Source organism: Haliaeetus albicilla, chromosome 1, assembly GCF_947461875.1.
Source record: "Haliaeetus albicilla chromosome 1, bHalAlb1.1, whole genome shotgun sequence".
NCBI classification, from domain to species: Eukaryota; Metazoa; Chordata; class Aves; order Accipitriformes; family Accipitridae; genus Haliaeetus; species Haliaeetus albicilla.
In genome coordinates, this window is record NC_091483.1 from 34,810,942 (window position 1) to 34,836,371 (window position 25,430).

Here is a 25,430-nt window from a genome sequence, read left to right on the forward strand (position 1 = left end):
CACAGTTCAAATTACAAATCTAGTCTGTGTCCTCAGTAACGGCCAGCAAGATACACCAAAATAAGCAATTTTTGGGTATAGGTTGACTCTTGGCAATACTAGCGTTCTTAGAAATATTTCTGTAAAAGAAGTCTAGATGAGGCACATGTTATTCAGTCTTTCACTTTTTATTATAGTCTGACATACTTCAAACAGCAAATCTGCAGAGTGATAAAATTAAGGATAATTAAATCCAGTTCAAAGACTACGAACCACCTCTTGTTCATCCCAAGCAAATTGCCTAAAGCAGTCTTTACCATGCTTCGGCCCATTTCCCAAACATATATACTTCACATGTTATTACACTTTTGCTGTCTGACACAGATCACAGCTGTTCCTCATGAAAATAGTAGAGCTTCTTCTCTATTGCTAAAACAATCACAAATGATTTTCAATCTACAAAACTTACATGACTTTGTCTCCTAAATCCATTACTGGATGTTTTTTTGTGGATCAGCTGTCTGCCTTTTGGCACTGTATTTCAGAAGAAGAAAGTTCTACTTTCTTTGAAACCCCAGTTACTCCTCTTTTTCAAATTGTTACTCTCCCTACAATCAGTAGTGGTTTCCAGAAGGTAGATTAAAGCTGACTTATACAGTACCTTTCCTTTGATGGAAGAAATTGTTGCAAAGTAAAGAAAATACGGTAGGTATCATCCATCCACACTTCAGTAAGCATTTGATATGGGATCATATGGGAACTGAACATATTGAAAGGGGGAGGGCTGCTCAGTGATTGGCTGCAGGATAATTTTGTTTTAGTATTTTCATTAATGATCTTGGCACAGGAGAATGCTGAAGGGCATGAACATGAAAAATTAGCATAAAAAAAAATCAAGATTCTCTGTGTACTACAAGACTACAGGAAGGGTCTGAATACTACTGTGCTGTGTCTATTAAAAAGGCAAACATGATCCCAGTATGCATTAGTCCAGCATTTACTTTAGAGATATGGAAGTGCCATCATGTAAGGCAGAGGGGGAATGAATTCCATTCTCGTTGCCTGAGCTCCTAAATTTCCTCTGGTGCTAGTAAAGGGAAGGGTTATAAGGATGATCAGGAAATGGTAATGTTCCCTTATGAGGGAAGACTAAGTGTTTGAGGCTTTTAGCCTACCAAAACAAAGGCTAAGAAGGATTAGTTTGTTCACTGAAAATACCTCAGCAATGGAAGTATCAAAATGGAAAAGAGGTATTTAAACTGCAGGAGAGTGTTGTTCGAAGAACAAATGGGTATTCACTGTGAGGCAGCTATTGCAGTGGGACTAGATTCACCAGCTCACGAGAACCCCCTCTTGTAAAAAATACGACTAGACAAGATCAAAGATCTTGGTATATCTGACTACATCTTATGAAGTAACTAAAATTCAAGGCACAAAAAGAGTAAACAGGAAGAAAAAGCTTCCAGAAACACAAAAAATGGGGAAAAAAAAAAAAAATCAAAAACCTGTATCATGCTTCAGGGATTGAAGCTGCCATGTCCCAACAATCAGAAACAAAGAAATATCTATTTTAAGAGTGTCTGATGAACTGAATGCCTACAGTCAAAGCATGAACAAGAGGTCAAATGATAACATACAAACAAGCCAAACATTTCAGAGTGATTAAATATGCCTAGTTAACTAATTGATACTCTAGAGCATATCCCAACTGGGAACTTCAAAGTGCTTTGTAAACCTTAATGACCTACCTTTGATGAAAAACCATGATTACATTATGTACTGTTTTACAGCTAAGGAATTGATGAAGAGGGACCTGATCCATTGCAGTACGGAAATATATGCTTAAATTTTAGTGGTCTCCTGCCATGCACTTAAGTGCTTTGCTAGATCACAAATGTGAATGGCTATCCTTAGAATAACATCGCAAGCATATACCAGGACATGAATGAAGAATGGGTTTTAATGACCACCACGTACCTCTGTTTGCTTACTGCCAACTGAAAAAAACAATAGAACACACCACTCAGCATGATTCTGTAGATAACTGTGGGCCACTCACCACTACCACTCAATCCACAAGTGACTCACGGATCATGATTTAGGAACCCCTGCTTCAGAACATAAAAGAATTACAAGCTATCATCAGAATGTGCTACTAACACAAACAATAAAATTCAGCCATTCCAGTAAGGAGGAAGTCTTTGAGCTTGCTCCTAACCTGGCTACATAGAGCTAGATTTCCAAGGGAACACTAATTTAAATACCTACAGTATAGTAGCAGTCCTTCCAGAAACCCTCAGCACACAGAAATTCCTTGTATTTCAAAGCAGGTAGTACTTGGGTATCAATACACTTGAAATGCCAGCATGTCCCGTTCAGTGCCTACCCAACTACCATCAGTACTGAATTCATGGGCAAAATCAGATCGATAAAGCCATGAGGTATCTATTCCTAAGGCAACATGAAATTTTTTCACTTTCAGTGCATAGCTATGCTACTAAGAGTGAATCTGGGAAAATGATAATGAATGGTTTTAATGACTATAACTGAGACCTCTGGTCCTGTTCCCCCCCGCCCCAAGAAAAATCTTGGTATGTCACCACTGCATCAGGATTCTCGATTGCGATAAACTCTGTCATGGTATTGTTGTTAAGCTCTTGTATGATGCCATTAAAGTACTATGGAAGTGAACCAGCTACTGAAATCCGGCAGTGAGCTCTCATACAGGCTTATAAATTACAATTCATTGTTTCAAAATAAAAAGACTTTGTATTAACTATGCATACAATTAAGTTGCTTGCACGTCCTAGCACACCGAGAGTGAGACACTAGATTGTTATTACAGGTATATTTCTTCATTTCTAGCTACCTGAATGAAGATGAAGACTCAAAGAGAGTAATGTGAGCCTCCTTAAAAGCAAAAATAAGGAGATCATTTATATTTTAACCGATGCAAAGGAAGTACCCATCAAGAAGAGTTTCTGAGAAAATTAAGTAGCTAAGTCTATCATTACCATGAATGTCAAGTTTGCTGCAAAACTCAGAGAAAGATCATTCTGAAATACTTCTGAAAGATGCTTAAAAGACATCCTAAATAAAGTTATACTTTCCTCTGCCTTTAACTAATAACTTGCTGAACCATGTGCTTCTGAGCAAGCTTCACCATAGGCTCACAAATTACTTTGGTCAGCACCTATCAGTGGCTAAAGGACATGGCAAAACAATCTGACCAAGAGAATAAGAAGCAAGCAAGGGCTAAGGGATGCCCAGCACTAGACTACTAAACTCAGTGTCAGCAAACTCAGACTTTGGATATTTTTGAGCCAACAAGATAAAGCAACAAGAGGCACCTAGATGACCACATTTATAAGAAATGTGTAGCAAGATTCATTAAAAACAAGTAAGCTAGACTCCTAAAGCCTGTATTCAGTTACCTGGAGAGAAGACCTGAACATCCTGTACTGATTTAAGATAAACACAGTTCAAGGTTAACAGGAGAAGCACAAGGCATACAGAAGAAAAAGCAACAACTATCATAACAATTAACACTGTATTTGACCGATATAACCCTTCTTCTTGCCTTTTGGCTTAAATAAAATATATTTAAGCATATTTACCTTTGCTCCATGTTTATGTAGAACTTCCATGACATCATTATGAGCTTTTTCAGCTGCAACATGCAGAGGTGTCATGAAACTACAAAAAAAAAAAAAAAATTAGTTTTACATTCCTTGTATGACAGAGTCCTTTGGAAAATACAAAAATTTCAGAAACCTACTCTTTGTTTTTCTCATTAACATTTGCTCCTTTCCTGAGCAATAGTTCTGTAACTTGCTTCCGCTTGGGATGCACAGCGGCCACAGCACAGTGCTGCAAAAAAGTAAATATAAATTATATTTCAACTACACAGATGACAAAGAGCTTTAAGATCCATGACTTCATCTCATTAATTATTCTGCTGAACATCAGACTACAAAATTTACAAACAGAATCCATCATATTTCTGCTGAAACTATAACGTACTGAACAAAATACAAGCTACTGATCAACGCTAAATTATTCTACTCAGAAAAACAATTCTCATTTAAAAGCTATTTGTCACTTATGAAAAAAGCTGTATGTTCCCAACTATATGAACAAGATATCAGGACAAAACCAGCACATAATGCACAAAGGAGGTAAAGACAAAAGGCTTGAAACAGCCTAACTTTCTACAGAGGGATTCCAAAGAGGTCCATTAAGATTCTGCTGCTGTGGTCAGATTAACCTGACTTTTGAATGTTGCTTTGTTTCTTCTTCTATTTCAGTGTGTACTGAACTTGTTAACCTACTGGCAACTCTGTTATGCACCCAGTTACAAATTATGTAATAAACAGGCAATAAAGTTCTTTTAGAGTACCTTCTTTCCCATGCGATGAGACAGAGGCATCTTTCACACAGTACCTTTCAATGCTCAAGCCTACCCCTGTGGGAACACCATACAGCCCTTTGCTAGGTTTACCTATTCTCCTGAATGTGGCTGGGGTCTGCTTGTTGGTTTGTCTGTGCGTTCGGCACCCAGAAAAAAAGAGGGGAACAAAGCGCTCGCTTCTTTGATCCTCTGCAGCGACTAGACTCAATCTGTCCTGACATGATTTCAACAGCAGCCCTACCAATGCAGTCCTGAGGCCTCAAACTACAAGCATGGTTCCACATAAGCTGAACATCATGCTTTAAAATCAGTCCGGAAATGCTTGTCTCAAGTTTGGATGGCTCAAGATAGCAGACTATGAGAAATAGCAGACAGTTTTGAGTATTTTTGTTTATATGTTTACCCATGTTTTAAACCAGTAACCCATAAAAAGCAGATAGTCTCCTGGAACAGAGTTCTCAAACTTTCCAATAGCAAAACAACAGCCTTTGCAATGAGACAAACCCCAAGCAGAATGCTAATAAGTAGCAATAGTACTGATAATCATCTTTTGCCCAGTTTCAGCCTTCACTATGAAGTTAACTGCCACTCAAGCTTCCATGCTGCTGTTCATCAGCAGAGCATGTCCAAGGTTTGCAAAGGCAAGCTTTGTAAATAAACATTAAGATCAACTTTTGCTCTGAAGAGTGGTACTGTTTTTGAGGCTTTGCAGCTAATAACCTATCTGTATTTCCTGTCAATATGATAAACCAGCACTAAAAGCAACACAAATGCTGAAATATTGCCAAACCTCAGAGCAACACGAAACATAAACCAGGTGCTTGCTTTGGCCTTTGTGGGGTAATAGGGCACAGACCTGAGTGCCCCATGGTAAAAGATACCCTGCTTAGGACAGGAATAGCTCAGTTAAATTGTACATAACATCATCTGATCCTGGAAGCTAAGTCCTGCCACTTGGATGGGAGACCACTTGGAAATCTCAAGTACGGGAGGCAAAAATTGAGAAATCCGTCAAACACTTACTGAACAGTGAACCAAAGGACATGAATAGAGCTAAAATATCCCATTTGGCCTAGCTGTCTCTGCAGAATGAGCAGGTGGAGAAGAGCAAAGACTACCACAGGACTATGAAGTGACCATTACACAGCTAAAGAGATGCCACATATCAGCAGCTGATATAGTCAGGAAGAAACAGATAACATCATCCCAAAGTTCCTACTATGTTCGTGCTCAGCCTCCAAATATCTCTTCTCTGTCTTGGTTCTAAGTTCAGGCTAGGATGCTGAGTCCTCCATGGAGAAAACAGAGCATATGGATGCTTGGTACTCAACACACAATGTTCTGATCACAATCACAATGTTTGTAACACTAAATATGCAGTTGTATGCCTGCAGTTGAGCCCTACCACTGTGAAGAAAATGTTCCACTGGAATAAAGTATTATAACTGTAATGGTTTAAACAATACCATCAGTCTCCCTCAACTTCAACACCTTCACTGCATCTGGGATACTGGCTGTGTTCTTTGCCTCCACTGCTTCTTCAAACAATGAAATAAGAGCAGGATACTGCCAGGGAAGTCTCAAAGACCCCTGTTTCCATAGCTAATGTGGTATTGTCAGTACTATTCTAATCCTGTAAGACCCTGTGATATATACCTAGCATCTATTTGCAACACAATTTTGCATACTCTGTGAAGAAAATTTGTAATCCAAGCTTGCCCACATAAAACATTAAGGAAGCACTGGGCCACTGGAATAGAATTTGACCCCAGAAAAAAAAACAGCAACTGACCAATAAAAAAGGAGGGTGATGGGAAAAAAAGCAAAAGAGAAGTGAAAAATGAACAGGTGAGGAGTGGCTGGAGGCCTTCTGTAATCTACCAGGAAGAAGAAAAAAAAAGTGATGAAAAATTATATGGTGTTTTTTCCATAAGGGTGATTTAATTTTAATATATAAAGTGCTTGATGGCAAATCCTCAATCTCAGATGATGAATGTATTTTCATAGCGTAGAAATAAAACTACTCAACTAGCACTACCACCACATTTATCACAAAACAAATGGATTGACTGTATAATCTCACCAGTGCAGTCTCATGCGACTGTGGCTGCTTAAAATTAATGATCTCCAAAGCAAGTGTCTTCTTCACTTTGGCTAAGTCTGCCTCTCTGGCTGCTTGCAGTAAAGAGTGTCCTTTGAATTCATCTGTTAGAGGAAAAAGATGCATTTAGTATTCAGCAACATGTCACATTTATAAATGTTATTGAAAGATAGCTATACTCAATGAAGAGGAAATTGAGTATTTCTGTACATCTTCAGATAGTAGCTGACCTGGGACATAGAACATGAAACATGGTTTATTGAAACCAAAGGAACATTCTAAAGGAGAGGGGAAGTGATTCCTTGAGTAAAATCCTTATAGCTTTTCTCCCTCTTATCCTCCAGCCACCTGATATTAAATGCATATGTGACCTCTGAATTACCTATGCATGTGTTCGAGTGAGCACAATGCTATTAAATGCTCTTCAGAAAAAAGCATTACAGTTGCTTTTCAAAAACCTTACTGTATTTACAACTAAAATAATTCAAGGTAAAGCCTGAATAAATATATATAATTTATATATAATATAATAATATATATAATTTAAATATAAAATATTGAGCTATTGGTCTTAAAGAAAGCTACCCGGCTAAGCATTTGGATCCAGCCTGCTACAGAGATGAAACAGCTTTTGATAGCAGTTATATCTTTGCAAATATGGAGAGGTAATTTTGTTATTTTCAGTGTCACATCTTGTTCAGTTCAGCAGATAGTTCATTTTAGTTTTAAATCATTCTGAATTTGAAAAGGACTAAAAGTGTTTCTCTTAAAATGTACATATGAAAGTTAGGTTAGCAAGAATGATGTCTGAACCTGGGAACTAGAATTGGAAAAAAAAAGTGCTCAACAATCTCAGTAAAAATATCAGTATTTTTCTTTCATAAGCAAGCTTGAAATGCTAAGCTTAAGAGAGGCTTTCTTCTCCCACCCTTGTTTTAACATCCAGTACGTTTGTGGATTTAGAAATAAAAATAAATATAATAACTTTTAAGTTTTCATTTAAAATAAAACTGAAATTTCTTTGTAAACAGAGCATTACTCAAAGCACAAGTACAAATAAATCCTGAAATAACAAATAAATGTAATATTATTCCTAAGGTGTAAAACCAAAGAACTCAAGAATAGACTAAACATGGTATTTTGGGTATGCAAATACAGGATGTCCCATCAAGATACTGTCAAATTTGGCATAATGCTCACAGTTGTGCACACATTTCAGTGGATATTAATGGACATGAATCCTTCCCCACTCTTCTCCAGAAACTATAAACACAGAAATAAAACAAAGTTTTAATATAATTTTTTTTGCTTGCTAATTTAAACAAATGGTAAATTAACGTCTCCCAGAATAGAGAGTAGAGAGGTAGCTAAAAGATATTAACTCCCTCCTCTTTTCTCCTAGAGCAAAGTTTTCTGCTGCACATGATCTCACCACTTTCACATGCAAAGAATAGTGACAGACTATAGTGACAGACAACAACCTGACCAGCTGTGGTTGTGAAAAGTGCAGGATCACATTCTTAGTGTGTCAGGGGGCTTCTGCTATACTGGAAAGGTGACAGACAAAACCAAAAGCTTATTTATGATTGAGTTCAGAATCTACTTCTCAAGAAGGAGCTTTCTGTAACTTCATAATGCTTTGTTTCCATACTTGTCTCATTTAATTATCTTTCACAGTTTATAACAATGAGAAAACAAATCCTCAAAAGAGGGCAAACAAAGGAAGACAAATTCAAATTATGAGCTGAAACACTGCTTTGTAAACAGCATAAGGATTGCAAAGATCACAGAAGAAGGTGCTGGAATTTCCATGTCCAAGTTTGCAAACCGAAGCTACCTACCTTCCAGAAGCTACTCTAAGTATGATACAGAGCCTCGATATAGAGGCTCGTATGTGACTTACCTGGACTTTAAGCATAAAAACCCCCACGGTCACTGATTCAGCAGTGCCTTAAACATTTTAAACCTAAGAAAACCAGGCAATATCACAAATGGTATATTAGAGGTATTTGTGTACTTCAAACTGAGAGGCACAGCTGCAGTTACTCTGCTGCTTTGCATCTACTTGTGAAGGATGAGAGGGCTGGCTTGAAAGGAAAGCACCCCTTTACACCCACTGACAACTGTTTCCAGTCTGAAAACACTTACAGGTCAGCCTCTCCCTTAGCTCAGGCGTTGGAGCCATATCGACCGCACTCTTGCCGTGGCAGTTGACTAATGTGGGATCCGCACCGTGACTCAGCAGGAGGGAGCAGACCTCCACACGGTTCTTGGAAGCAGCCTCATGCAAGGGGGTAAATTGCCAGAGGTCCATAGCATTCACACAGGCACCATGCTAGCACAGCAAAGAAAGCTTTATATTAGTAAGAAATCATCAACAACTAAAAGCTTACAGATTTTCATTTCATTGTAGAAACTGGTTGCATTCTTTCATATATGAACACATACACAAAAAATTAATTATAAAAATAATTGTATAAACAAAACCACTGTTGAATTCTCAAAAAAAATTAGAATTTCTGTATGAGCTAGTTCTTCAGTAGAACAGATTTTTCCATGGAAAAATTCAAATAAATGAAACTCTACTATCTGTCCAAAGAAACTAGGTAGGGAAAACCCCCACATATACCGTGCCACAGAAAAAAGTAAAGTTCAGACTTCTGAAATGACATAAAGGACGTTTGAAAAATGTTACTATGGGGGGGAAGGGGGGTGCGGGAAGATTTTCCTTTTCAACTCTGGTATAAACAGTTCATATCTCACCTAACACATCTAAATCTACTTTCCATCCCTCTGCTTACCTTAAGCAGCAGCTCTGTAACCTCATAGTGTCCATATGAACATGCATTATGAAGAGGGACAAGACCACTGTATGGAAGAAGGCAAATGACAAATTTATTTAAGCAACATTTTTAAAGGAGGAACAATTTTCTCTCTACTGAGAGATGAACAGAAATCAAATTAAATCTAAAATATTTAAATATGCAAATATTTAAAAATTAAGATTCACAAACTAATGGGAAAAAATCTAACCTTCCCAAACAACATGTTACTTAAGATTGGCATTAAAATGTTTTGGTTTTTTTCTTCGGTCCTAACAGGCCACAGATGTTTAATCTGCCACTAAGATTAGCATTAATTGGCTTTGAAATGATCTTTCTTGAAGCTATTGGGGGGGGGGGAGAGGAAGGTCCCATTCCACATTCAATTTGCTCAAGAGAAATCAGTGTTCTGTTTCTGCCCAAATATGAACTCCTGTTTAAAGTGCTATGCGAAAGGCAAAACTCCCCAGATAACGCTAACGTTAACTCCTGGGTATATTATGAAGATGTACAAATATCCATAGAAAGCAGACTGAAATTACTGCTCCAGACTGTGGAATGACCTGATTTTACTCCCATTTTTTTACAGTACAACCTACTTAACTGTGCAAGATACTTCTAAGAGAGTCCCTGTAATTTTTGTACAGCTATATTACTGGAGGCCATATCTAAAAATTACACTAGCAAAGTAAATAACAGGGATCTAGTCACAAGCACAAGATGTAATTAAAAAACTCATGCACTGAAAGGGAGATGCAAAGAGGACAATTATTACAGAGAACAAAACGAGTTTAATTCAAGCCAAGCAAGACAGGCTAGTTATGGCTCAACAAACATCAGGATGCATAATACACTGAAAACAATAATTAACCCTTCACCATTTCTGAAAAATACAGGGGATGATTCCTGGAATTGCAAAATCAATGCAAAAAGCATTAGGACAGCATGCATTAGACAACAGGGTAAACTTAATTTTAAGGTAGATACTCTCAGAAGCAGCATTGCACTTGTCACAGGAGAGGGAAATTTGTTTGGGGGAAATTTTTCAAACTGCTATTTTCCATCGTCACTTTTCTTAATTGCAACCAATGGCTGTATGTGTGAGAGACAGATAGTATCCAGTCCGCAGAGCACTCAAGAAAACCCCTCCCCTCTTCCAAAATGATGGTCATCTAAGAGGACTGAGGCCTTTAAGGTCTCATCAGCAAAGACAGTCACCGCAGCAATCCACCTGGCCACTTCTGCAGCATACCCTCCCCTTTTCTTTTCCAGCACATTGTGACTTTGCACACAATAGCAGTAAGGCAAAGACAGGGCCAGTGGAGAAAGAGCTGCTTCGTTGGCTGTGGTCCTCTTCGGGAGTAACCAGAAGCGATGACCATTGTCAAGATGCGGCACAGCTCCTCAGGACTCTCTCTGAAGTGACCCCATTGAAGAGAATCTTAAGTGGTCTATGAAATCAGTGTAACCTAATTTAGCTCCATAAATGATAAATGACATTTATTTATAGCCTGTTTACTTATAAATTATGTATAAATAAGAAACAGCAAGGAAAAACAAACCACCACACTGATTGTAAATGTGTGATGCTGCTAAAAACAGTGGGAGCTTACTGGGATGTCAGACATGTCTGAGTATGTTTTGGTTGGTTTTAAGTTTAATACAAAGTAAGTGTACCATTCCCCCACCCCCCCCGCCCCGCCTCAAGTTCAACTTAAATTACTTTTCATACTTCCCAAGCAGATGAGATCAAATCTCATTAAAGCATCTACACTGGAATTTTCTACCAAGTGATGCTGAAATTTCTGAAAGGTGTGAAATACCTAAAACTTGCTTAACACTGCTGGATCTACCTGAATAGGTATTACATGCAGCTTTACTGTGGTGGTTTTTTTTAACCTACATAATGTGCCACCATGCATTTAACAACAATTCTGATCAAAAAAGCCATTCAGGGGTGAATGTACAGACAAAAGTGCTACAATTAGTCAATCGTCAAGAGTTTAAGTACGCTTGGGACTGGTTTTGGAAGGAAAAGGAAAAAAAAAAAAAGAAAAACCCCTAAGATCTTAATTTAAAATCTCTTTTAACGCTAGGCTGGACTCAGGAAATGAAGATATAGGAAGTGCCTCAAGTTTGCTTATGGAGACAGAACACACACTCATTAATATCTTACCTCTATGGACTCTGACTACAAAAGGCATGCCTTTAACCAGTGGCCAAATTTCTACAATGTTAGGACTAAGCCTTCCTATCAGACCACCATGAGAATCATCACCTTAGAGTTCAGAAACGTGTGGCTAAGAACAATGTACAACACTTATCATTCCAGACTTCTGACTGCTGTGCACTTTTTGTTGGTATCTTACATAACTACCATCCTTACTGCAAGAATAGAATAGCTTAACTTCTACTATATCTTGATTTTTACGGGCAACATCAATCAAGATAGGTCTTTGAGGACCACTAGTTGTGAGCACATGAGCGTTACTGATATTACTTGGAATTGCATCCATATATACGCAACGAGATATTAAGACTATAGGTAAATTTTTCAATGCACATTTTTTCCACTATGCCCATGTATCTTTTCCCCATCGCCTTCCCTCAAATAACGCTGTTAGTCCATGATTTCACAGCGTAGTTTGTGCATGGAAGTAAAGAATAAAGTTTGGAAAAAAAAATTTAAAGGCGCAATGAAGACTTAAAACAAGTACAATCACAGCTAGTCTGTTATTGGGGCTCTAACAAAAGTTTATTTATGATGATTCACACTGAGATTTTGGAAGGAAATATCACATTCTCAGCCAACTATTGGAGATTATGCTGCAATGTGAAACAGAGAAATAATTCTTCATCTTGATTAATACAAAACCACCGCTGAAAACAGATAATAAATCAATTCATTTTACATACCCTTTGTCCTTTGCATGCACATCTGCACCATGCTGAAGCAGAAGTTGGACTATTCGAACTCTGTTGTAGCCTGCTGCTAGGTGTAAAGGAGTGGACTGCAAAGTAAAACAAAACAAGATGAGGAATGGGAGCCACATAAATTTGAAGTCCTGCACTTCCTGCCATTTAAGTACACTTCATTCCTCTTACACATTGGATCAAGATAAGTTACACCTCCTTTCTGTGATTAGTCAAATTAACAAATACAAAGCACAAGCATGGTGTTCATGTTGTCAAACCAAATAAATGTTCCTTAAGGTGGGGAAGAAGCCAGGTATCTCCTAGGACAATAACAAGCTTATAATTTAAAGTTAATTTAAATAATGGCCCAACTTTGTTTTGTTTGGGTTTTGTTTGTTTGGTTTTGTTTTTTTTCTTTTTAATGCTGTAATTTAATTAGTTTTTTAAAATGCTAGGTTGGTTTTTTTTTAATTCATGAACAAATTTATACAGTTCAGGCTGCATACTCAGAGGTTATAAAACTGCTTGTACATACACTTGTTGCAACAAGTACACCAGAGGCAGACTGCAGAACAATAATGCATTTATCCCATAGCAAGAATGTTTGTCTTCAGCTCTGCACCAAACAAGTAGCCGTACATATTCTGTACTGTGCTAAGACATGTGGAGCAAACTGTATGCAGTTTTCTGCAAAATACACATCTTCAGCAGTAATGCACCTTGCTGCATAATAGCAGAGTAATAATAACACCTTTCTCCATAGCTAATTTGTCAGAGTTTTAACTGAAAGCTTTTGACGTTGACAACATAATTCCCCTTGAAGTTTATTTTAAAAGCTTTTTATTATGAAACAAATTTTGTGTGCTGTCTCAGTCCAAAGGAACTGATTTCTTACATGAATGGGTGATGCTGTTTCCTGTTTCCCAAGGCTGAGAAGCAGAGGATTTTAAAGGGATCTTTGTTGCAATTTATTTTGTGGCGCACAACCAAACAACATAATTTTATTACATTAAACCCCCATATATAAACCAGCTTGAACACACAGGAAGACTTACATATCTCACAGTATTAAGCCAAGTACAGATTTACTGTCAGCATTAAAACATCATTATACAGTATTACAGGTGAGACATCAGATTTCACTATTACCAAGATTTAAAAAAACAAGACAAATGTGGTAAACAGCAGCAGGTGCTATATATCCATAAATAGTATAGATTTCCAGGAATTAATACATATTTAGTATGACCATAACTTGGAGTAGTCTGTATTATATTTTACTACAGTCTCAACACTTAGCTACTTTGGTCCAGAAAGAGTCACTACTCTGACACCTACCAAGTGTCCTGCGTACCATAGTGAGGACACAGCTTGTACTGTCAGAAATGACAGCACAGGGCATCTCTAAGAAAAACATCTGGGTAACTCAGTTTGTTTAGGGAAGCAGTTATGCAAGTTTCCATAAGACCCATCTTTGGAATTATCTATGCTCAAAATAAGGACCTCTAACATTCCTAACCTGAAGATCCCTAAAGTGTCTCCAAAATACAAAATACCACCACCAACAAAATAAGCAAAATCTTTTAAGTGTTTGGCCATTCAAATCATTAGGATCTATTATTCTATTTCAGAAAGGCTTCTACTACTGAATTAACAATTTGGACTGATCCAGAAAGTATTATACCTGCCCCTATTATAAAACAGCTGGCTTCTACATATCATAAACACTTATGAAAATGTGGATAAAGATTATACCACTATTGACTTTAGCAGAATACTTCAGTACTGTTTATTCTGACAATTGCCTTGGTTACTAAATCCAGTTTTTATCAACTGAATTAGTAACTCTGAAAACCTGAAAGGGACTGGGGAAAAGTCAGTCTATTGAAAGGTCTAAACTCCAGAAGAAATTGGAACAAATACTAAGTCTTTGGACCACTGCAGGATCCTTTAACCTCACTACAATTAAACTACTCCCATTCTTGTCTGCATGCTACTTCTAAAACAATGATGGCAGACTTCCAAGATGATGCTTTACTCATATTAAGCATTTTTAATAGGGATGTTCTCAATAAAGATATATCAACCCTGTAGTCTTATTCACTGCTTAAAATTAAAAGAAAAACTATTATGACTCAAGCTGGGACTGTGCATTTTTTGTTTCTAGGGCTATTAGACCTGTATTTGCCAAATAACTTCATTAGAGAAGAAATCCAAAATGTTTCAAGCTTACAGTTGCAAGACAAATGAAGTAAGTGAAGCAAAACAGCAACATCCCAAATCTTCAGACAACTTCTATTCCAGCCTTTCAGAAAGGTGAGCTACTTCCCTCGCCTCAAGTAAGGCAACGCAGACACTACAGTCCCATGAACAAACACAGAATACCATGTCTTCCACAACAGACCGGGAATTAGTTATTTAGCTGCAGCCAGGCACTTGATGTTTGGCGTGCTTGCCTTCTGATCCACAGCAGCTTCAGCGAAGCTGCGTGCCGTGCTGCAGCTGCCTCTCTGAGGAGGAGCTAACTGATGGTCCCGGCACCCAAACCTGGAGATAGGGCTGAGCCCCCTGCCAGTCTGCATGCTTCAACTCTGCAATCACAAACCATACAGCCTGTGGAAGCAGCGATCCTGGAGGGCTGCTCCCCCTGATATCCAGGCCTAGTGTATCAGGACTCACAAGGCAGCATTGCCAGTTGCTCTTTAGGCTGCCTAAAAGGCTTTTATAAATGCTGTGCTTACATACACTTCAGGAAGGAGGAAGCAGGAAGGCCCTACCTCAATGATTATTTTTTTTAAGGACTTCTTTTCCTTTCTTGTGAGAAAGAGCATTCATTAATGTTACAGATTTAATAGTTAAAAATACTAATCTGGCATTACAAGCTTGTATGCTAATTACAGAAACGAAGTACCTAAAGATAATGCCATGCTACACGAACTACTCATTCTGTGGGATTATTAGCCCCCCCCCCCCCAAATCAAGTGAATGACGGTAGTAAAGAGACTGATGTTTAAAATTAACATGCTGCTTATATAGCACTAGAAACACTAGAAAAGTAGAAACTAGCTATCACAAACAGCAGTATTGTATACTGCACCTGCAAGGTGTATCAAACTGATCACTTAACATTAAGAAAAGAGATTTAATTGAGCTATCAATTAACCCCTCCTCCCATGTCTTGCAATACCTGGCAAGAGACTTACTAACAGGAATCCCTAGAGGACACTTACCTTCCAAGACTCACATTCACAGTTACCAAGCCAATCACACTGTCTTACTTGCTAATGTAATTAAAAAGAGTGTAACTCCACTTTTATTAAGTAAAGTAAATCCTCATGTGAGATGCTCACATTATTTTAAAGTTTTATGGCATCTGTAATTAAGTCAAAGCAGGTACTGTGCATTTCAAGGAAGATCACTGTACACAAGATGGCAATCACTGTCAACCTGTATACCTACGATTTATGCTAAAGCAGGTATTTTTGCCTGCAGCCTTCTTGAAAATGTGTTGCCTGGGAATACAAGAAATGCATTTTTTACATTTAAAAACCGTACATACAGCAGTTTGATACTATTTTCATTGAGCCTTAGGTAATTTCACACTGCTTTTTCACCAACAACTGATTTGATGATCCCTGTTCAAGGTCAGCTGCCTTGGACTTGCTGCCCCTCGTTCACCTGCACAAACAAAAGGGGCTCCGAGGAATCACCAGAGCTGCAGGCTGCTGAGCTGCTTCTACCGAAATCAGAAAATTGGTTTCAACAAATTGTCCAGAGGCAACATGGGAGCGCTGGCTCCAAGCACCATCAGTTTCCCTTCCTATCTCGCTAAAGAGTCTTCAGCAGCTCTTAGATGGTAATGCTGCCACAGCCTCAGAAGAAAGCTCCGTTTTCAGATTGAAGTTATGAATTCCCCATTTTATGGGCAACTTTAAACTGAGGGATCTTATGTAAGGATCTTGTATCATCTGTTATCTGCATGATCAATAACAGCTGCAGGAACTGTTTTAAGAACTAATATTGCCTGTTCTTGCCTTCTACCACGAAAATCTCTATATAATGCTATCTGATAACAATCTCAATGTGTTTCTCTCATTCTCAAGTTGTCATGTCGAAGGCTATTAAAATCAACAAACAACAATCTTACCAAATATATGATGTCTCATTGTACATTTAATTTACAACACTATATAGTGATTTAGAATTACCATCATTTCATTTCGTCTTATTGCGAGAATGCACTTCCCATATAAAGAGGCAACACCCTGATTTTGAGAGACAGCTCTGGCCTTGACATATTATGGCTACTCTCATGTTCAGAAGGTCCCCACATGGATATGCACCAGTAAGGGCGACTCTTACACAAACAAGTATGACTTGGCAGAAAATACCTAAAGACACCCATATGTTTATTGTTAACTCTCCTACAACACTCTGCTGACGAATGATGTCAAAAAAAAAAAAAAAAGGAGGGAGAACGAGAGATTTTAAAATGTTTCATGTAGACTTTAATATATGGGACTTCTCTACCTTGGACTTCTTTACCTTGTCTATAACTATCTTCAGGTTTGGTAGATTTGGAAATTGCAGGTATGCAGCAAACTCCAATCTAACTTTTGTCAAACAAAACCTTTATTCTAATTAGACCATACTGCCTGTAGAGAGCAGCAGCAATAAAAGTAGTATCTTAAACTTTTGTAGTTTGTCTTACAAGCTCCCTTCAAAACCGTGTTTCACCTCCTCTGAATTAAGGGAAGAGCACAGAGGTTTCTAATCGCAGAAGGGACCTTTGTTTCACAGTTTTGCATAAAACTGTTTTGAAAGGTGTCCTGACTCCTGGCAAGATGACTATTGGAATATGGCATACTAAGGAAAAAAGCCTCTGAGTAGGCAACAACTCTCTCTTCACTGGGTTAGAATTTATGATATAATCTTTCTTTCCAATCACAACAGTCTGTTTCTGCCTGATGCTGCTCTCTTATAGACTTCTAAAATGAACTGTGTCAATCATAAGTGTACATCAGGAAGACATTCCAGATGCGGTGGAATACCGCCTGTTGCCACTTTATCATTCTGATTAATGGGATAAGAAAACAAGTTGCAACATCACAATCTTAAGAGACATTCCTGAACTTTTCCACTGTGGAAATAATCAGGCTTTTCCTTTGCTGCTCAGGTACCAATTTGCATTCTAATTTTAAGCAGTGTGCCCATCTTACACCTTCATTTTTAGACTAGGTCGTAAGCTTTCTTGGGAAAATATCTCATTGAAATTTGTTTGTATAGTGCCAAGACTGAACATATCATCATATAGAAAAAAATTTCTTCTAGAAACACAGATTTCAAATAACTCAAAATAATTCTTTTATATTCATGCTACAATGCTCTTGCACATGAGGTACTACAGAAATAAAGGTCCCTAACCTCAGCTAGAGAATGATGCTCTTAATGAGCAGGAAAGGGGCTGTGCTTCTGTTCATCAGCCACATGGCTTGTCAACTTCAGCCACCCAAATTGTGCAACTTCCTTGGTCATTTTATAGCAGTACTGAGTTATTTAATTTCATGGTTGATATTTACGTTTTAGGGACAAACTTATAGATGCTGCTCCAGGAAAACAAGTTACATCGGTCTGCTGACTGTAGATGAGCTAGCTGCAACAAGTTTGAACTCGAGAGATAAATAAGCACAGGGAGGAAAGGCTTAAACTACTTTTCTTATGTAAGAAACAGAAAAAACCACCCCAAAAAACAAACCACAAAACCCAATTCCTAAGGACAAGGATTACAAAATGCTTAAGGAAGACATTTGTCACTCCACTGTGTTTCCAGTGGTAATTTAAGTGCTTCATCTTCAGAACACAGCCAGTAGTACTTAATTAGATTGCTGAACAGGACAGACTTAGTATAGTAAAATTCAGAAATACATCACAAATTTCACGTAGTGCTTTCTAACAGCTAGCGACAGGGAAAATGAACTGAACAGCTCACCAATTCAGAATCTGCAAATCACTCAGTACCTTAATTTAGAGCTCTGGTGTATCAGATGATCTCTTTGAGGAAAAAAAAATATCCACTGTTTTGAGCTGTAAATGAGTGAAGACAAAACCAGCTTGATTTCACCTACACAGTAGTGCTAGGGCAGAGCATCATTGGGTGAGAATGAGGATTACATAAAAAACAAGACAGAAATGCTTGCATTCCTTTTCATTTCATCACTTGGCAGAAGGAGAACAAAGAAGTAGTCTGCGTCAAAAAGAAATTTTTCCTTGCAATTGAATACCTTTCAGAAATTTATTCAGGTATTATACCACCTGGGTTATGGTATGAAGTCCAGAGCCGGTCAGATATCAGGAATGGCATAGCTCCTAGAAGTATTTAGAAATGTGTACCAGCTACAAAGCATTGCTTTGTGGATCACAGATTGAAGGAACATTCCTCTCTGCATTCAACTGTGCAGAAATCACAGCTGGAATGTTATTCTCAAATTATTGTTGGACACCTCCAGACCAGGCAGATGTTCATAAACTGGAAGAAAAGATAAGAATGTATAATGAAGGTGAAATGGAAAGAATTAATAAAATGGCTGGAGAGTTAAAAAGCACAGGAAGAGCAGAATAAAAATACTGCAAATACACTGATGGAATAAGCCCTCATTTGGAAAAGGTTTAGTTGGGTGACAGACCGGGACTCTTCTACTCCTGATCTCCAGTGAGTATACAAATCTGTTCCTTCTCAGAGGGCTGTAAATGTCCAAACTACTGACTACTAAATGTTTCACTAGTAGATCTGATCTTTGAGAGACAATACAAATTTCTGACTGTATTTCTGAACCTCAAGACTGTGTGACACGGCTTGGCATCAGGTCTACACATTAACATCGTGACCCTGTTGTACTGCAAGTTGGGCTAAGTGTTGACAAATAAGGGGCAGGAGATTATGAGAGAAGAGCTTTTTCAAACACATAGATGCCTGGGGTAGGGAAGGACACAAAAGATGACGAGCATCATCTTGCAGAGAGGTAGGCAAAGAAATAACCAGAGTGTCTCTGTCTCTTAGAGGTTAAAAGAAGGAAGAATAGGAAATGAGTGCTTTCACTTTTCTGCTCAGGAACTCCTCCTGCTAGCATAGAAACAGTGCCACCACAGAGAAGGTAGGTATGTGGAGGCAAACAAGATATACCCAAAAGCAGAAGAGGGTAAAGGGCAAAGATATCTTTCCTGACAGGAGAGAAAACATGCAACCACTGCAGGACCACACAACAAAAGAAAGTTTCATCTGCAGAGGCAGGCTTAAGATGGATATTTGAAGATGACCATGTAAAAGCCTTATTAAATCCCAAAAGAAAAACCCAGTCTCCCTGCCCAGCAGGTTTCTCCAGACAATGACACTTGACTTTCAAAATTAGGGAGATTATTATCTTTGACACCAGGAAGGCAAATCCTTAATCCATGTAGATAGCTCTGAAAGCTATTCTCTTAACAGTAGCTATATAAAAAAGAAAATAAATCAAATTGATTACTTCAGAGAAAAGGAAACAAAGTCAAACCTGAAAGAGCATCGTTACCTGGCAGATAAAGGGCTAAAAGAAAGGCCAGAAGAAAAAGAGATACTGTGAGACAGAAGGCAGCAACCACGTTCAGAATGAACTTTAAAAGCAAAGATCAATCTGATTCACAAGAAAAAACAGGTATGAAGCTTAGTTCCCTAATAGCTCCATACTAAGTTGCTGCCATTACTTTCAGAGACTGACCTAGAAGCAGAGACTAAGAGGGAAATGGTAGAAGGCTGGGAGAGACACTTAAATCTTTAAATGGAAACACCACCTTGACCTCTGATCTTGTGAAATCTTTGGACTTCACAAACAGCAGGTCCCATAAATGGGGCCCTAGATATCCCTGACCTCCTCCTAAAGAAGAGTTAAAATGCAACACCTTCCACCCCCCAACTCTTATGTATTTGCATGCATCTTAACCTACTACCTATTTGGTAACATAGTTCCACAGAGGATGTGTCAGAGAAGCTGAGCAACACCCCTCACAAACCTGTGGTATTCTCAGGAAACAGTTCCTTACAAGAATCTCTTCCATTTCTACATGTAGATGATGAAGGTTTGGCTATGGATGGAACTGCAATATGAAAAAGAAATTTTGGAGCTTCTACCATGAACCAGCATTTGCAGTTTTCCTGGATTCAGAAGCACAGAGTAGATCTCTGGCAGCACTCAACGACATGGGGAGATGGACTTTGAGATGGATTGTCAGAGAGGCAGACGAGTATACACTGTTTCTTTGTGATAGATGCTGGCAGCTGAGGGAGTAGTGGCTTGCTGAGCTACATGAAGATGAAATGACAGTAAAGACACACTCTCTTGTCCTAAAGGAATGCTGCTAATGTTGTTTAACACTGAAAGGAGATGTATACTGCCTTGAAAGATATGGCAGAACACTATGTAGGAATTACTTACAGTATCATTGTGTCCAGGATGGCCATTTTTGTCGCTTCTTTTCATCACCTGGAATCTGTCAGAAATGCAAGTCAAAAATGGACAAGTCTGAGGTGAGACACTGAGGCATGACTGGCTCTTGCTGGGACAAAGGCAAGAAGAAGAAACTGCCCCTGTAATTTTATTAACTAAAGTCATCAGAGGGTATTCAAACCTCTAGTACTTCCAAGGAGCAGCTGGCAACACCTGCCAGCTAGAACACAAACTCATCTGGGCTGGAGGACTGAGCACACAGGCATGCAGGATTTTCTCATGTCAACAGCTGGAACTTTTATTTGTTAAATCACACGCTGGAAGCTGTGATTCAAGTTTAGTGCATGGGGAAGAACAGAAGCTACTGCTGCTAGTCTGAGCAATGGGGCACGGGTAGCCAAGTTTCTGCAGAGTTTTTGAAAGCAGCTTAGTGCCAGCCAGCACAGTCTGCAGCCCAAGTCTTAACCCATCAATCTTCTCAAATTGCAAGCTGCAAATACTTATCACTCCAGGAGAGTGGGATGAGACAACTTTCTCCCCTCTTCCAGCACAAATACATACGTCTTTATCTGTCCTGTCAGCCAGCGTCAGAAGCTACAGAATCCTGTTCTTTAATTATTTGCTCAGGCTGCTGTTCCTTCTTTTTAATGAAATAATTTGGTGTTGCTCTGGCAGCAAAAAAAAGTGTTAACAAAAGGCTCCTCTCCAACCAGGCATGCCAGATGACTGGGGAAGGCCTGCATACAACAATCTGAAGAAGATACACACTGGAACACCACAGAACCAAAACTCTGCTGTTTTTTGCCGTTTTAGTCTCTTCTTTTTCCACTTGCTGTCAAAATCTTTTCCCTACTACAGTCAGCTAACAACCTTTTATTCCCTTTTCTTTTTATATCTCTTATTATTTTTACCACTTCTCCCACTCCATCCTTATATATTTATTTTGCTTTTCCTCTTTCCCCTTCCGACTAGAAACTTTCCAGGCTTCGGTCCACAAGATTTTCACATTATTAAAAAAGAAGAAAAGCTTCTCAGAATATATTGACTGTTCCCTCTGCTAAAATGACATTCAGACCAGCACTTCACTCATTTTATTGAAAGCAGGGTCAGAACAAACTCTGTTAGGAACAATGCTTGCAAACTAATTGCATTTCAGGTCCAGTGCTCGGTGTGAAATAAGTATTTATGCCTTGTATTTTGGAATGAAATTAAAACACAAAATATAAAATAATTCACAAAATTAAATATACAAAATAGTCTCTTTGTATTACAGTGATAATTTGCAAATTTTAGAATTTAATGCCTTTATAATTGAATCAAGTAGACTTCACTGTTCCTTTGAAGAAAAGCCTTGCAAAATACAGGGAAAAAAGCAGAGAATTTATCTTGTACTTCCTTTAAGTATGTTTCAAAATTGAGACGTTATGGTTATTAGAATATGAATATTCTAAAGAATTTAATCTGTAAGAAGTAAGTCTTTTTTATAGGTGTATTATATTACTTAGAAAAGACTCACCAAATAACCTCAATTTTCTTGTTCATCAATGACACATCCATCATCAATTACGATGTTCTATTTTGGCATTTTCCTCCCCTTTTATTGTTCATCTGAGGCCTGCTCAGTCAACTTACACAACAGTTTTAGAAATGGTTATGTAAATACACTTCTCCTTGCACATAAGTATTTGTAGTTCTTTTCATTTAGAACTAAACTGATCACTCTAAATTATCCATACAACCTATGAAGTCAATGATGGGCTTGTATTAGCAAATGATAACTGATGTGCTGAGAGAAATCAGAGAGGCAGCAAGAGCAGAAAACAGAACAGCTTTGGGTGACTTAACAGGTGAAATGTTTGGATGGTATCGGGGATTGTTTTACAAAGAAATTGGCTAGGGAGGCCAGGAGTAAATGCAACTACTGAGCTGGTACCAATTAACAAGCAACAGCTGGTGCAAAACTTTGCAGTAGAAGTTGCTCTTTAACAGTGGCTATAACATACCTGGATTCCACTTCTCTACAGAGAAGACTGCTTGCTAAAATAATCCAGCACAACTGCACAAATCTTCAGAAAGTAGAGCTATGAAAAAAATTGTTAAGTTTTTTAACAGTAAGCTATAAGTGGTAGCTAAGAGAATTAAGTCCTTACAGGCAGCACAAAGACTAACAGAGACAACATTGGAAATGCCATGCTAATGCATACCTTCTATGAGGAAGGGCTTGATAAAGTGAAAGAAGCCAGTGTGACTAACAGCAAGCTAAAAGAGATTACTAGAATTAAGAAGGCATCATTCCAAAAGCTGAATTTACAAGCTGAAGAAAATCACAAGGACCATAAACTCCAGCAAATTAAAGGTAAAAATACAATTAGACACGCAAAAACAGTTTAAGCAGTGACGAGTGAAAGGAATTCAAACCAACCATAAATCCTTCTTGCAACCCACCAGGAGCACAAAATCCACCAAACAGTCCAGTTGGGCAAGGTGATACTAGGGCAAGAAATGGAGCTCTCCAGACGAAAAGTCGTTGTAGAGGAACTAAAAGAACTCTTTGCATGGTACACGTCTTAGAAGAAACACGTAATTCTCATACCAGGACCCTGGCAAGTGAGCATGTGCGTATTTGGGAGCATGGTGAAGCTTGGCAAAGGATCTGTCTGAAACTAAATTAAGCATAAAAGAGGTAATGATACCCATAATCAAAATGAACATCAACAAATTGCCAGGATGGGACTGCATTCACTCAAGAGAGCACTGGAGAATGAAACAGATGAATTTAGTGGTATGTGACCTTCACTTAAGATTATCTTGGTACATGAAGACCCAAAAGCTGCAAACCAATCATTAACACATGTTTTGGGGAACTACAGGCCTGTAATTTTGATGTCTGTACCAGGAAAAATACAATATAACAACAGCTGGAATTAGTGGACACCTGGATAAACATGATCTGCTTGGGAATAGTCAAATAGTGTAAAGGGAAGTCCCACCTTTAAAACTCTTGGGACTTTTCTGAAGCAGTCAACAAGCACATGCATAAGGGTAATCCAACTGATACAGTCTATATGGGTACTCAACAAGTTTTTAACTGAGTCCTCACCAATGGTTTTTAAGGAGGATGATGTTAGGTCCCAAGATGGTTGCATGATAGGATGCAGAGATGGGAAATAGAGTGTATAACTAAATGACAGGACTAACAACAGAGGGAGGCCACAAAGTATTCTAATACCACATTCAAAAGTGAGAATCAGTAAGAAAGCAGAACTGTTTACTTCTCAGTACCTCTCATGCTCACATGCAGGGATTTTGAGAGGGAAGTGACACCAAGGATAGAAATTGCACCTACAGCATTCACTATAGTCAACCATATACAGAAATCAAATGCATATAGTCCATGGATTGAGCTGCACATTTCAACTCAAACATAACCTCAGCAAGCTCTGAGAAGGAAAGGACTCCACTCTCGAGATCACAGTAGAAGAAACATCAGCAGTACTTGACTTCTGGATGCTCTGTGAGCTCATAGATTTCCAGCATTAGTCCAGACCACAGCATTTAGTTAATGTGCATAAAACATTAAATGGCAGCTCTGCCCAAATCTGCCAGTTTGACTTGTTTTCTCTTGACAGTAGGTAGATGATAGCCTAATGAAAGAAGCCGTCCCCTGTGTGAAGCTAATCATCAAGGGGAAACAGTTCAGGTATAAAAAAAACTCCACACCTTTAATACATTTGAAGGTTTCCTGAAGAGCACATTGATTAAGACCTAACAAATGAGATTTCCTGATTTTTAGAGAACAATACAGAGAGAATGACTACAGAGTAAACAGTATCTTTCCAGTCCTTCAAGTGGACAATTTCTATTTGTGGATATGATAGACTACAGTTCAAGTGATTTCTAAAGAAAATGGAAATAGGTGAAGGGATGCTCACCGAAACTTTTGGGGGAAAATAAACTTAAGATCTCATAATAGAAACTTAGAGCAGCTATCAGTTTTACATTTTATTCAGAAAGAATCACCTTTAGCCATAGAGGGTCTTAAGTGACACCAGGGATAGAAATTAAGCCATGTACACTGTACAAAGTCAGGGGAGGGATTCTTGTGTTATTCACTTTGACCATGCTTCGCTGATGAAATAATGGGATCACAGCATAAGAAAGAGCATAACTTGTCACTATTTCTGACATGCATGAATCCTGGGAAATGTCTTTTTAAACAAACAAAATGGTGTTTTAAAGGCAAAATACAGTTGTGGCCATTTTAAAATGTTCTTTTTATGTGTGTACTGCATTGGCACTTCTGCCCCAGGCACATCACAAACATTATGGCACTTGCTTTGTACCCTTTTTGTAATGTTGGACACGTCACCTTTTTCACAGTCTTCCACCACCTAAATCCAGGAAGGACCCTTAATTTTGCATGCAGACTTTGATTTAAAATATTTAACTCAGTTACAGAGAAGTATAGCTGTAACTGAAAAGAATACAAAAATGCGCGCATCTGATCTACAGGCACATATTCACTAAGAGAAGAGTTGCTTAGAAGGACTTTAGTCCATCTTTTTACCTCCATCAGTCCTCCTAATTACAGCATACACAGGGACAGGCTCTAAGGTTGTGAAGCCCTTCATCCAAATCCAAGTTGGGAGTGTGGACCACACAAATATATTACTGTGGGGCACCAAGGTATCACAGAATAACTGAGGTTGGAAGTGAGCTCTGGA

The 25,430-nt window shown here is 38.4% G+C and overlaps 1 protein-coding gene across 2 annotated transcripts in view; it reads right to left on the reverse strand.

Annotated features, from left to right (window-relative positions):
* TNKS (tankyrase) overlaps positions 1-25,430 on the reverse strand; it is a 159,693-nt gene that overhangs the window by 34,571 nt on the left and 99,692 nt on the right. For both annotated transcript variants that reach the window (XM_069784953.1, XM_069784945.1), the window contains exons 6-11: positions 12,230-12,324; positions 9,293-9,359; positions 8,640-8,826; positions 6,474-6,595; positions 3,758-3,849; positions 3,597-3,675 (exon numbers count right to left, since the gene is read on the reverse strand). In XM_069784953.1, the coding sequence (XP_069641054.1) occupies positions 3,597-3,675; positions 3,758-3,849; positions 6,474-6,595; positions 8,640-8,826; positions 9,293-9,359; positions 12,230-12,324 (642 nt within the window). The remainder of the gene's footprint in view (positions 1-3,596; positions 3,676-3,757; positions 3,850-6,473; positions 6,596-8,639; positions 8,827-9,292; positions 9,360-12,229; positions 12,325-25,430) is intronic.